Source organism: Cydia fagiglandana, chromosome 9, assembly GCF_963556715.1.
Source record: "Cydia fagiglandana chromosome 9, ilCydFagi1.1, whole genome shotgun sequence".
Taxonomy (NCBI): Eukaryota; Metazoa; Arthropoda; class Insecta; order Lepidoptera; family Tortricidae; genus Cydia; species Cydia fagiglandana.
In genome coordinates this window covers 759,863-774,564 of record NC_085940.1, presented here as the reverse complement: position 1 = coordinate 774,564, position 14,702 = coordinate 759,863, and the positions used below count along the sequence as shown (strand labels likewise).

Below are 14,702 nucleotides of genomic sequence, written 5' to 3'. Positions count from 1 at the left end.
AATTTGGCGGCCGTTATTTTGCACATTACCTTTACACAGGTAAATTGTTAGTGTGAAGATATTTTTCGATTTTTAACCACATCTAAATACAAAAATATGTTGCTTACGTTAGTCTGTGCGAAAAGAGAAGAATCGTGGAATGTATGCGGTCCAATGCATTCCATGACTCTTCTCTTTCCAATTAGTCTCGAATAAAAAGGTTAACCAAATTTAAGTTATTTACGTCTCGAAGCTTAAACTGATCAGACATGATCGTCGATCAGAAAAATGAAAACATCAAACGAAACTATAAAAATAGATATCAGAAAAAGAACAGCAAAATAACCTCTAGACCTCGAGCGAACGCAGGAAAATAGAGAAACGAAAGAGGAAAAAATCCACTTTACAGACGCAAACAACTCACTTTAACTTTATTGAGCTGTAATCGAATTGTGACGTCCCTGCTCGCCGGTGGGGAGGGAGCCGCGCGATCTGTAGCCGTCCTTATCTGACCCGCGCATTTAAATCTATGCTATTCAATCGTGCCGTCTCGCTCGTGTCCCAGGGGTGCCGCCGAGATTGCAATCTTTTGATTTATACCAACTATTAGGCGAGCGGCGGGATAGTCTGTCTCTCGAACGAGATCTGCCGATAAGCGTGTGGCGCTCACTAGCGTAGAGGCAGAGGATATGACGCTAAGTATAGAAGATACGCCATTTTGGTTTAAACTGTTCTGTTGCATACTGTTCGCGTTAGTACTTATTATTCGAATGGTTGCACTGATGCTGTATAAGAGCATGTTTACGGACAAATGAACTAAATAATAAGAGGTATTTCTTTTCATTTGTCAGCTTCGGTATTGGTGGGTGTGACGCTTCATTTGACTTCTTGTTTTATTAGTAGCTGACTGTACTTAATGTTATAAATTACTCTTGTGGCTCAGTTAGTGTGGGGACTATAATAGCTAAAACCTTGTATGTAAATAATAACTAAGTGGTTTGTGCCTACGATGTACAAGTTGCGGAAAGTCTCCTAAAAGTTAAAAAAAGTTATAAATGTAAAAAAATAAATATAGGCAAACTCATATCGAGACTGAATATCGAAGTTAGTCACAACCAGAAATTAGGCTAGATTAGTTATGTTAAACTTTAAGGTAGAGAGAGAGAATATTTTTAGTATTTCTGCTTTATTGAGCTTACCGTGGGACTTAATGATCTGTGTAAAAATTGTCCTATAGTATTTATTTATTATTTTTCTGCAAACAGAACATTTTTGTTTAGAAATTCCTGTTGTACAGTCACCTGCAATAATATGTTACTAAACGAAGGCCGCAAAAATATCTCATACAAACTTATTTGTAGAGCCATAAGAGCGTGTCACATATTTTTGCGGCCTTCGAAGAGTAACATATTATTGCAGGTGACTGTACTATCGGGTGCAGCGACGGTTGAGCATGCTACAGTTCGTTTTCAAATGCACCCCAGACGCGGTCACTATTTACATTATCCACCAATGGGGACAGTCCAAGAGTTTTGACCAGTAACTCTAAATTTTTAATATAAACGTAGCGTGCCTAACAATACGGTACAATTTGCAACGGATATGAAATCGAAAGGAGAATTTTTTTTTAAGTAAACCACCAAGAAACATCTGGCTCACTTAAAATTGAATGCATTCTAATGACCCAACTAAATCTGAGTGCGTAACGAGTTCAACGAAGGTCAATAAATAATACTATTGATGTGTTTAATTTATATTTATAATGTAGGTAAGAATAAAATATACTTAACTACTTTTATAATAAATATTTAAGTGGGGCTCCCATACAACAAACGTGACTTAAGTATTTGTCGTCAATGGTAAGGAACCCTTCGTGCGCGAGTCATAATAATTCAGTTGCCAAATAAATAATTGGTAACTTGCTCATATTGAAATATTTTAACGCTTTTGTTGCCAAAGTAGGTATTAATTCTAGTACCTATTTCTATTTTTTAAGCTACTGAAATCCGATTAATTAGTTGATCGGTTAAATACGTGCCCAAAAAAAGTATGGGTCGTTAGAGAATTTAAGTGCGCAAAATTAAACAATTCTGGACAAACATTATGGCTATTAAAAAAAGTTTCCAAGTGTTCTTGCCATTCTTAGTCGCACAAGAATTTTACGGGCACCAGATGCATAAACTTTCTAACAATGCCGTTTAAAATGTAACTGATAGACTCATAACGATGGTCAACACGTGTTTGGGTTAGTCAGGTTAGAACCCAAAAACAATGCCGATGGAATATACTTAAGGCCCGACCGTGATTGGTTGTAATACTTGTAATATAAGGAGGCGTGACGTTTTAAAGTTTTGGGTGCAAGCGATTTTCGTTGAGAAATGCTCAACCGTGGCTGCAGGTACCTATGTAACCAACAAGTTAAAATGTATATATTAAAAAGCTGAAACCCCAATTTTTCAGTTTTACAAAAGTGGTCCCAAGTAAACACTCTTTACCGGAGGTCCCCGACGGATGGTTAAGGTCAACAAGGGAGATACCCTTCGATAAACTAGAAGAAGAACGGCTTAAAGGAATATAAGTTCTGTTCGTGATTCATGCCTTTTTTAAGATTGTGTTTAGCCGTTTACTAGGATCATATTTGATCTCTTTCTGTTAGTTTTTAGGGTTCCGTACCCAAAGGGTAAAACGGGACCCTATTACTAAGACTTTGCTGTCCGTCCGTCCGTCCGTCTGTCACCAGGCTGTATCTCACGAACCGTGACTAGCTATCACACAGTTGAAATTTTCACAGATGATGTATTTCTGTTGCCGCTATAACAACAAATACTAAAAACAGAATAAAATAAAGATTTAAATGGGGCTCCCATACAACAAACGTGATTTTTTACCAAAGTTAAGCAACGTCGGGAGTGGTCAGTACTTGGATGGGTTACCGTTTTTTTTTTGCTTTTTTTTCGATTTTTTTTTGCATTATGGTACGGAACCCTTCGTGCGCGAGTCCGACTCGCACTTGCCCGGTTTTTTTTCGATATGATTTCGGGATAAAATCTGGGGTAGGCATGTCTGTTTTCAAACAAAAGTAGGTGTGGTGTTTTCTATTAAAATTGATATATTTGAGCAAAGTAAGTAAATTAAATATAGCCTGATATTCCTAAAAATAAATAATAAAACAATACTGGCCTGTACGGATATGATGGTCGTTCTTGTCTACGTGACAGCGCGATAAAATGGTGTCCGTCACTTTCTATCACGTGGATAAAGATGGATAAAGCTATCCATAATACGCCGGCTGATCATACATTTTAATTAAACTTTACTCCAATTTTTGTGATGACTATTAGTAGTAAAAATAAAGTGGTAAAAAGATATTCGTTGATAAACCGTCAAAGTGTCTAAACTAGACAGGGCCATAGCTTTTTATTAAGTATGCTTATCTAAACGTGTTCATACTTCATAGTTTATACAACTTAATCTTTGAAATCATATCTAATTCATATCTCTTATAAATCATGATTGACATCTCTTTAAAAGAACAAAAGTCGCAACCAATGATTATTTGAATCTCTTGCGTGCATGACGTGACTAATCGGAGTGATATGACTAAACAAATAATTACTATAATTCATAGAGATTACTAATTAAAAGTTCACGGGCTAAGTCTGACCTTTAGCACTGGCTAGACGGATTTGTCAGTTTAATGTGTCAAGTAACTGACATTTTTCGACGCCTAAAAATGTAGGTAACCTAAATTTTTTAAATGGATGAATCATTGTTGTGTTGTCTACTATTTCAGCTAATTTCATCACAGTAAGGTTATTATGATCATACCTAAGCCTAAGTTTAAATCTTCTCGGGGCAGAAGTGCAGGGTTGGAGCCGGTATACCTTTATTTGACGTTCATAAGCGCATTGTGTGTATGTTCACGCAAAATAAAAAAAAATTGAAATTGAAATTGTAATATGCCTACTTGAATAAACTATTTTTTTATCTTTCATCTAACCTATAAGGGATTTGATTTGTGTATATATCACGAATTTTTGTTTCTAAGTTAGGGATGTTATCTAAATATGTAGTTATGTCTACAATATGAGACAAAAAATATGTATGTAGGTAATTTTCCGCTGAGCTACGATAGTTTCATACGTTTTTGTAACTTAGAGGAAGATTTTTAGGACATGTAGTGAAATTGCGTATTTATTGTACATAATAAGGGATCTATTTAACAAATTTTATCAAAATCTGACGAAAAAAACGACAATAAAATAAAATTCGAACTACGTAAGAAAACCGTTACGTATAAACTTTTCGGAAGTGACTTAATAACCAAAACACGAGCGATAAAACAAAATTGCTCACAACAAATGAAGCGAAGCGAATGTTAGCACACGCCACCCTCCTGACGCTTCGCTACAAGTTTTTTAACAAGTACGGTGAATACGTTGGACAGAGGGTTCGAACTTCGAACGCTCTGTCACCTTGACTATAAAGATCTTAGAGAATATAACCAACGGAGTGGTCATTAACAGGCGTTCCCCTCTGTTGAAAAAAGGCGGCCAATGGTCAACCACATGTCAAACACATGTATGGACTGACGTTTATCTGACATGGCTATGTTGACGTTACGTATACATTTGATGTGCCCCTCCCCCGCAAAAAACGGCAGACTATTTTGTACCGAAAATTATAGACATGGCGTCTCCGTTGGTTATATTCTCTAAGATAAAGATGTATTTGTTAGGTTTGTACTTGTTTGTTGAGTAACTTGTTCGATTCGGAGGTTTTTCAAGAGATATTATGAAATCAAATATGTGGAATCAAATGGTACTAATTTATTATAGGAATAGGAAGTTAAAGACTAAATTTTTGAGACTTGTATTTTGTTAATATATTAATTTAATTTTTTTTTGCGTTTAATTTATTGTAAATTGATTGCTCATTTTCCATTATTTAACTAGACTATGTTATAATTTACAAAATGTGTCATCATTCATGTTTTGTTGACCAGGAACTCCAGGAAGTTGGGACAGTAAGTAGAAACATCAATATCAATCACATGTAACTGTTTATCACATGTCTAAATATCATTAGTAAAATTGTAATTTATTGACAATCTGATTGAAATGTTTCAATAATCTGATAATAGAACTGTACCGAATTTGCATACATTAATTTAAATTGATACATAAATATTATCATTACTATAAAAAAAATCATGTATTAATAAATAAGTATGAGCACAAAATTATCTCTATACCCATTTCAACCAATTACTATACTATTCGAATTGAATCAATATATAATTGGTATTATATTTTTAATTCCGATTCAGCCCTTGATCAGTATTACATTGATATTATATTTTAATTTACGAATTCAGTCCCAGATCAGTATAACATTGGTATTGTATTTTAATTTCCGAACACAGCCCCAGATTTGCCGAACCAAATCCTGCCAGTCAGCGTGACGAGAGAAAGCGTCACTGGCAGGATACAAGGGCGTTATGTTATGATGTTACTATTAGCGGCAATCAACACCGTGTTTAAAAAATTAATTGGATAACGCGGGTGAAAGATACTCACCTGTGTTTTTTTTTAAGCTATGAATTATAGTCGGACAAGAAATTGTAGAAAATTATCGAGAGCGTCAATTCTTACGTAACTGTCACATTTTTGACGTAAAATGCTTAAACATGGCAATAACCTTGTTTGGATTTTTTTTTAGTTACATTTTATTTAATTTCTACTATTTTATGTGGCACTATAGGTAAGACATGAGTTTTACGTCTTGCGAGCTGGGTGCCTAGCCAAGAAGCCAATCGTTTGCGCTATGACAACGAAACGCTGTCTCTATATCGCACCGACTATTTTGATATATGTGTTTTATTTACATGTATTTTTTTGTTTTAAATTTAAAAAAAAATCTTAAAATCCCACCAAGGAGACAAAAAATGAATAAAGGAGGAATAATAATAAAACCATCCCGTCTCGTTGACTGGACTAGCGGACATTTGCGATCCGTTCCACGCTTCGCGATGCGTCTTTGTGTATTAGCGGTTATGTCTTAATTACCCGACTGCCCTCGTAAAAGAGAGGTTATTGTCAGTATCCGCGATCTGCATATAGTTATACCTACGAGTAGTTCTTAAAAAATTGAGATGTTTGTGGTGCAGTTACCTGCAATAATATGTTACACAACGAAGGCCGCAAATATATCTGTCACGAACTTATTTGTAGAGCCAGAATAGCGTGTCACATATTTTTGCGGCCTTCAAAGAGTAACATATTATTGCAGGTGACTGTGCATATTGATATGCATTTCATTGGCGTAATAGAGTGCGTATTAGTTATAGAGCTAAGGGGACATTACAGCCTATAAGAAATATATTTTATCAAACAGGCAATTCTATAACCACCAAATTTCACCACACCAACGCGAAGATAGAATAAGATGTATTTTTAAAATAAGTTTTATTTTGACACCAAATAAACTTTTTCTATTTCTAAGATAATACTAACAGTACAACGTTACAAATCAAATTACCATTTGGCGGGTTTGGTTGTTGCAAATAAAAGTTTAGACTCGGTAAAAATAATATTCTATACTACAGACTTAGTGCACAATAATTTTTCTTCGTATTTTCACGGACGTACGACCGTCTCTTGCTGTTTCAGTCAGTCTCGGTACAAAAAGTACTGAGGTTGACTGAAGTAACATGACAAATACGAACGTTTCCGAGAAAATACGATGGAAAACAATTATTCACTACATCTGTACAAATATTCACGACCGTTTTACTGACAAAGAACTCGTCGACTGGGCTAACAAAGCGCCTGCGATCCGTTCTACGCTGTTCTTACTGCGTCTCGTGTGTTAGTTACCCGACTGGTTATGTCTTAATTACCCGACTGCACTCGTAAAGGAGGCTATTGTTAGCCGAGGGTTATGGCGTTTAGTTTCGCGACTGACTCGTGAGTTTAAGTTATTTAATATTTATCTAAGCTCTCTTGTGTGTTATAATGTGAAACTGTTAAGAGGATAGTTAGATGACCATGTCTCCATATAAAATGATATAAAACATTAAAAACTTGAATATAATATTCAAATTTGAAAATAATACGTACGATTTGTTTCAGTTTAAGTTAAATGGTCGTAGTTTTAAATTTTATTAAAATTTTGTAAAAGACTTGTAAGCAAGAAAAATATTCTTAAAAATCTTTTGTCAAAGTATGTACATATGTGCTCAAAGTATGTAAGCTCTCAGCAACTGTGCTCTTATTAAGATTCAACCATAAAACTAAAGCTCCTCTCAAGAACACGTCAGAGTAGTGGGAGGCAAGGAAGGCACGTTTCAGGTCTCCCAAGTGTTGGTATACTTACAGCCACGTACTGCACCCTCAATACCTTGCAATTCTTATGTGTACATGATAGTTAGAGTTATACATACCAAGAAAAGTTCCAGCTGTAAATGTACTTACAGCCACTTTGCTCTCCTTAAGGTCCAGCCTCATAGCTAAGGCTTCTCTCGTGAACACGTCAGGGTAGTGTGAAGCAAGGAAGGCTCGTTCCAGCTGATAGCAGGTACTTACGGCTACTCTGCTCTCCTTAAAGCCAGCCTCATAGCTAAGGCTTCTCTCATGAACACGTCAGGGTAGTGTGAAGCAAGGAAGGCTCGTTCCAGCTGTTGGCAGGTACCTACTTACAGCAACTCTGCTCTCCTTAAGGTCCAGCCTCATAGCTAAGGCTTCTCTCATGAACACTTCAGGGTAGTGTGAAGCAAGCAAGGCTCGCTCCAGCTGTTGGTATATAGGTACTTACAGCAACTCTGCTCTCCTTAAGGTCCAGCCTTATAGCTAAGGCTTCTCTCATGAACACTTCAGGGTAGTGTGAAGCAAGGAAGGCTTGCTCCAGCTGTTGGTATGTACTTACAGCAACTCTGCTCTCCTTAAGGTCCAGCCTCATAGCTAAGGCTTCTCTCATGAACACGTCAGGGTAGTGTGAAGCCAGGAAGGCTCGCTCCAGCTCCTCCAGCTGCCAGGAGTTGAAGTTGGTGCGCGAGCGCCGCCGCTTGCCGCTGTCGCCGTCGTCGTCCACGCCACCTGGTGGGTAATAGGTCAAGTTTAAATAGTGGAAGGCAAGAGAGGTCGCGGGCGCTCGCCAACCAGGTGGACTGACCAAGTTAAGAGAAGCCACTTCCTCGAGCAAATTCCATCAAGCAGTGAGGGCAACAATGGATCGAGACTGATGGAGACAGCTGATCAAGGATGTGAAACCAAGTGACCACGATCCTCAGGAATGAAGGAACGACTGAAGAGAGATACCTAATGTGTAATATTGCACAACATGCTGTGTATATGGGCCATAAGGGGCATTGTCTATGAAAAGGGGCCTTACTTACTGTCGATAGTGTCGATGGCTCTTATGCCGAATAGTTAGCGTCACGCGGCATTGTACTTATATCGAAGCGTCGTTAATAATGGCGTAAGCGCCATCGACAACAAAGACCCTTTTCATAGATAACGTCACATATGCTGTTATTTAATGTAAGCGCTGTTGAACTTCATAATGAAATAAACACAATATGAACATTATCTAACGTGCCAGACCAGCGACCTAATGCCCGTTCTATTCAATTTCAATAACATCAAGTCGTAAAACGATTTTACGACACGTTTCTACTGATATTACATTTGCTCATTCTTATTTATAATTGTAAAATAACAACACGGTTTAATGACTTGATAGTATGTTTGATTCCTCGCATCGTTTCTTATAGAAGCTAGGTACATTGAACATTCCAAAGAATTAAATATATTTTCCAAATTGACGGCGATTTTTGGTACTTAATACGAACAAACATTTTTTTATAAACCACCGATATAAAATGTAGATAGTCATGTTTAGTCCATATAACTTGTGTAAGACAATACTAAATTGATTTGAAATTTCATTCCATTTTTCTCGGTCCAAATCAAAAGTTCACTTATCAAAGATGAGTGAAAATTAATATTAGTCACTAATCGAGTAGTAACTTGTACATTTTAAAATATTTCTTTATAATAGGTACTATTCCATATAACATTTTAATAAATCTGAATTTTGAGTCAATTCATTTAGTCTTACTTTAATTTTAGTTTAGTTTTTAATCACAATGTTATTCGGTATATTAATTGCTTATTTTATAATTCCGAAACTAAAGACAAATTTTGTATAGCTCCAACTTATTAACCAGATGAAATCAAAGCAATTAAGATATATGTCGATAACTATAAAATATCTCAAGCTTATTTTCTAATATTTCGGCAACTCAACTCAATTCAATAGATATCAATATACATTGTCTATGGAAAAGCAATCGCACAGAGACACATAAAGATGCTATCTGTGGCCATAAATAATAATAATTCGCCGTTGTTCGCTATCACTCGCTTGTATCTAATAGAAATATGAATCAGACTTTTATTGAAATACATGATATAAACGGTTTCGTGTTTGCGAGTTAATTTGTGATGTTGTAGTTAGATTACAGTAGTCAAATTGCATTATGAATAGATTTTTATTTAGTTTTAGTTCTTTTTCGTCAGATTTTGATTTTGGTAAGTTTGAAGAGCTCCTCATTGTAATAAATACGAATACGTGCGTTTCCGTAACTCGGAAAAAAACTTTCGTAATTTCCCGTTCAGTTACGAAATACAATACCATACGTTTTCGTAACTTAGACGAAAATTGTTAAGGGCATACGGTGAAATTGCGCTTATTCTGTACATATTAGGGAACTCTTATCTTGTTCACCAAATTATATTGAAATGTAAACAAAAATCACAACAACAAAATCGGCCCAGATATAAAGTTAACCAAGATAAGTCCGCAGCGATTTTTGATAGCCCAGACTGTGCAAGGCTTATTTTAAACGTCAAACTTCTATGAAAAAGTGACGTATATAAATAACACGGGTCTCTATTGTTTCCCAAATAGTTCTAAGTCATAATGTATTGTTTGTCCGAATTTTCGTTAGTCATAATTGGTTTTTCTCAGAAACGCGTAACTTTTCAGGATTGGCATAAAACAAACCTAACCTAACCTAACCTTTCTACAGAATAACCTTACGAAAATCCTGAAAAGTTAACGGTTTCAGTTTTATGACTAACGATAATATGACAAACAATACATTATGACTAAAAACTTTATGGGAAACAAAGGGACCCCAAATAACACTTGCACAGTCTATGCTATCATAAGCGTTGTAGTTATCTTGGTATAACTCTAAACAGTTTCGTGTTTGTGAGCCAATTTGTGTAGTTACAGTAGTAGTATTGCAGAATGCACCTAATTGACTTAGTCACGCTTTTGCTGTGCTGTAATCTAATTTGGCAATTTTTTAACGCCTTTTATTAACTCAAGTACGGTTATTGTTAAGTAACGTGGATGTTTTAATTGTTTTGATTTACGAGAATACACGAAAATCGAATTTACGAAAAACTAAAACGCACGAACGAAAAACTAAACTAGAAAACGAAAATTTGAATCGGGGATACGAAAATTTTCGTAATGGTAGGTCATATTTTTTTTTTATTGGGAAAGACGAAAGGTGCACCTGATCACGTTTTACTTGACATTAGGCATATTTATGTAACGTACTTAGGTACTTATGTTCTTATTATGTGACAAAGTAATTAATAGTTTAATCTGAATAGTTCGATTATGTAATACAGAACACCGAGGTTTTAGACACTAATTTACATATTAGTAAAAACCCAAAAAAATATAATAGTTCATACAACGATTTCTGCTTGTGTTTTACTTTCATAGCCCATAGCCATTGGGTATTAGCCCGCGATACCAAAGCTGGAGCACAGAGGGTTCGCGCGAGGAAAAAAGCCTTTAACTCAGCTGCCAAGTCCTGCAAACGGGTGCTTCGAAAGGCTCGATTCGACCACGTCAGTCGAATAGGGGCCAAACTCGCCTCCTACCCTCCTGGTAGCAAGCGGTTCTGGTCCCTGTCGAAAGCGGTCGAATCCAACTTCTGCCGACCCACATTGCCACCTCTGCAGAAACCTGATGGGACACTGGTCCACTCCGCGACAGAGAAAGCAAACTTGTTTGCTTCTCTGTTTGCGAGCAATTCACGTCTAGACGCAGGCTCAAAACTTCCACCTACGCTACCTCAATGCAGTTCCTCTATGCAGAGAATTGCTATTCATCAAAAAGAGGTACGCCGAGCTCTGCAGAATCTTGACGTGAATAAGGCCAGTGGACCAGACGGTATACCTGCACGTGTACTAAAGCAGTGTGCGCCTGAGTTGTCTTCTGTACTGACACGCCTGTACCGCCTCTCTCTCCAAACAAGAACGGTGCCGAAATCCTGGAAGCTTGCAAACGTGCAGCCAGTACCCAAGAAGGGTAGTCGTGCTGATCCCTGCAATTACCGACCAATCGCCATTACCTCCATGCTCCGTAAAGTCATGGAAAGGGTACTTAACGGCAAGCTGCTGGCATACCTCGAAGCAAATGATCTGCTCAGTGACCGTCAATATGGCTTTCGCCGAGGTCGGTCTACTGGGGATCTTTTAGCGTATGTCACGCACTGCTGCGGCGAGGCCATCGAGAGGAACGGTGAAGCGCTTGCTGTTTCACTGGACATCTCGAAGGCCTTTGACAGGGTTTGGCACGCAAGTCTCCTTAGCAAGCTTCCTGCATACGGCATCCCTGCTGACTTTTGTAGCTGGCTATCTGATTTCTTAAGTGAACGGTCGATCAGAGTAGTTATTGATGGCTGCTCTTCGGACCTCATGGCCATTGACGCCGGTGTTCCTCAGGGGTCTGTTCTCTCCGCAACCCTTTTCCTGCTCCACATTAACGACATGCTGCAACCCAGCATTGTAGGTTATGCAGATGACAGTACGGTTGTTGAGAGATATTTGGCTAGTGCAGGGGACAGCAGGGAGGATATACGTTCACAGAGAGAGGCCATGGTTGAGCGAATGAACTTGACCCTTAGTCTCGTTTCCCAGTGGGGTGAAGACAATCTGGTCACGTTCAATGCCTCCAAAACGCAGACGTGTCTATTTTCCGCAAAACGGAGTCCATTCGACCTGACTCCTTCTTTCCGGGGTGCATCTGTACCTATTGCCGACAGCCTGGAACTCCTCGGCATGGAGCTGAATTCAGTCCTCAGCTTCGGCAGCTTCATTGAGTCTAAAGCACAAACTGCGGCCAGAAAGCTGGGCGTCCTAAATAAAGTGAAGCGATACTTCACACCTGGACAGCTTCTAACACTTTACAAAGCTCAAGTCCGGTCGTGTATGGAGTATTGCAGCCACCTGTGGGATGGCTCAGCTAAATACCAACTCGCCGCTTTGGACTCAGTGGAGCGCAGAGCCAGGAGGATGATTGGCGACAAGAAGCTAACGGCTAAGCTTCAGTCTTTGGCCCATCGGCGGAAAGTCGCCAGCCTGTCGGTATTCTACAGGTTGCACTTCGGGGAGTGTGCCCAAGAGCTACACGAGCTTATTCCACCGTCCCCATTCTACCATCGGACTTTTAGACGCACGGCCGGTTTCCATCCTTACTTGGTAGATATTCCACCAATTCGCACGAAGCGCTTTGCTTCTACTTTCCTTATGCGCACTACCAAGGAATGGAATTCCTTGCCGGCGTCTATATTTCCGTGTTCTTATAACCCGGCAACCTTCAAATCAAGAGTGAACAGGCACCTTCTGGGCGAGCTCGCTCCATCGTAGGCCACGTCTACGCCTCGGCTAGTCTGTGGCCATGAGTAAGCCCATTCATAATAAAAAAAAAAAAAAATAGAGATAACTTTTTAAATATTCTCATAGATAATATTAAAGTACCTAGTATGCTCCACTTCGTACCTACATATGTACTAAAGTGTTATAAATATTATTAATCAATGCAAAAAATCGTCTATCAAAGCTGCGGACTAAAACAAAGCGTTATAATTAACTGTTCGAATTTATTAACCACATTACACCCCCAAATAGATACTTTCGCCCCCTCCTAAAGCGCCAGACCAAATTAAACCGAGCCAAAACTGCCTAACTTCACAAAACTAGTATATATTGAACTCTACTTACATTATAACTACAAGTAGTCAGGGGTCAGGCTTAAACTGGTTTATTCTTAGTGAAGTATTGCTTTAGAATTGCGGTCTGCCCAAGGTAGTCATTTCTTTTAATACAATATCTCCCGTCTCGCTCGCTCTTGAAGGTGGGCGTGTAGTGTCGTCACGCTCGCGCCCAATTTGGTTGTTAAGGCGACAGCGCGGAACGCATTGGGGTGTTTTTAGGAGGAAAATTCATTTGGAAGCGTTTAGGTTCGGGGATATGATATTGATAGATATGTTAATTATATGAATAAAGCTTCGTTTTTGTGTGGTTACCTATACAATTGTAGTTCATTATCAGTAGTATTTTACCTATACCCTATACATAGTACATACAGAACACAGGCATTTATATTTTATATTTCTGTAATAACTTTTTTGTAGTTTTTTTTTTCGATGAGAATGGAGGCGTTTAAGATAAAAAAAATTACATATAAGTTTTAATATAGATAACAATTAAACGATTTAAAAATATCTACTTACATAACTTTGTTATAAGATCATAACTTCATAACATCTCATTTTTGTATAGTATTTTTAATCTGAGTACTTTGTTTTTGTCACTAAAAATATAAAATTCTACCAAAAACCCCTTTATACGCTTCCTCAAATTATTACCATGTTCATACATACTATTTGTATTATTTCAGTACATTGTATTATTTTAATTACTCACGTTACGTTAAAGCAGTTATTACCAAAACAGGAGCGCTTTCTCTTAATCACTTCTAATTTATTTAGTCGAGCCAAACTCCGTAATTTATAGCCATCCCCGTCCCACCCCCGTTCCGCGCGTATACCCGTCTCTCTCTGGAGACCATTTTTAATTAAAATCATCGGGAGAGCGGGAGAATTAGAAATTATATTCTATTTTCAAAAAGTTGGTCGACGGTTGGTAGATTATCTGTTTTTTATGAGCCCCTGGTCGCGCTTTCGGGTTACGGCGCAGAGATTTTCGTAATTGACTAAGCCACGCCGCCTAGCTTCACTTTAAAGGTTCATTTTGCTTTGTTTTAACGTGTATTTATGAAGTTCGCTATTTTAATCGTAATGTTTTACTAGTTTGTTGTATATGTCGTAGTCAGATCGTATAATCCGCCGTATTACATCACGGCTAGCCGTTTTCAAAAACAGGGGCGTTTTGAAATGCGGCGGTTCGACGATTAGCCGGATTGTCACTGCGATACGTTCTTCAATAAGGCGGCCCACGTTTAGCCGCATCGTACATTGTAGAGTGACCAGTTCTTTCGGTCGCCTACGTAACCGGAGTTTGACAATGTTTGCAATTTAATTTATTTCTACCATGGTCCCACCGCACTACATGTGTTTCTTTTCCAAAATATTTCCTTCACAACTTAAATAGACGGAGCCCCGCAAGCAAGGGCTCCTATTTCTGGGCGGTTTGCCCTTCGGGCATCTGAAGTTACCAACGTCCGTACGTCTGTCCGTCCGTCTGTCTGTCACCAGGCTGTATCTCACGAACCGTGATAGCTAGACAGTTGAAATTTTCACAGATGATATATTTCTATTGCCGCTATAACAACAAATACTAAAAACAGAATAAAATAAAGATTTAAATGGGGCTCCCATACAACAAACGTGA

At 38.1% G+C, this 14,702-nt stretch overlaps 1 protein-coding gene across 1 annotated transcript in view; it reads right to left on the bottom strand.

Annotated features, from left to right (window-relative positions):
* The window catches only part of LOC134667106 (homeobox protein unc-4-like), an 83,225-nt gene that overhangs the window by 13,559 nt on the left and 54,964 nt on the right, over nt 1-14,702 (bottom strand). Inside the window, exon 2 of the mRNA XM_063524387.1 lies at nt 7,906-8,075. Coding sequence (XP_063380457.1) covers nt 7,906-8,075 — 170 coding nt within the window. The remainder of the gene's footprint in view (nt 1-7,905; nt 8,076-14,702) is intronic.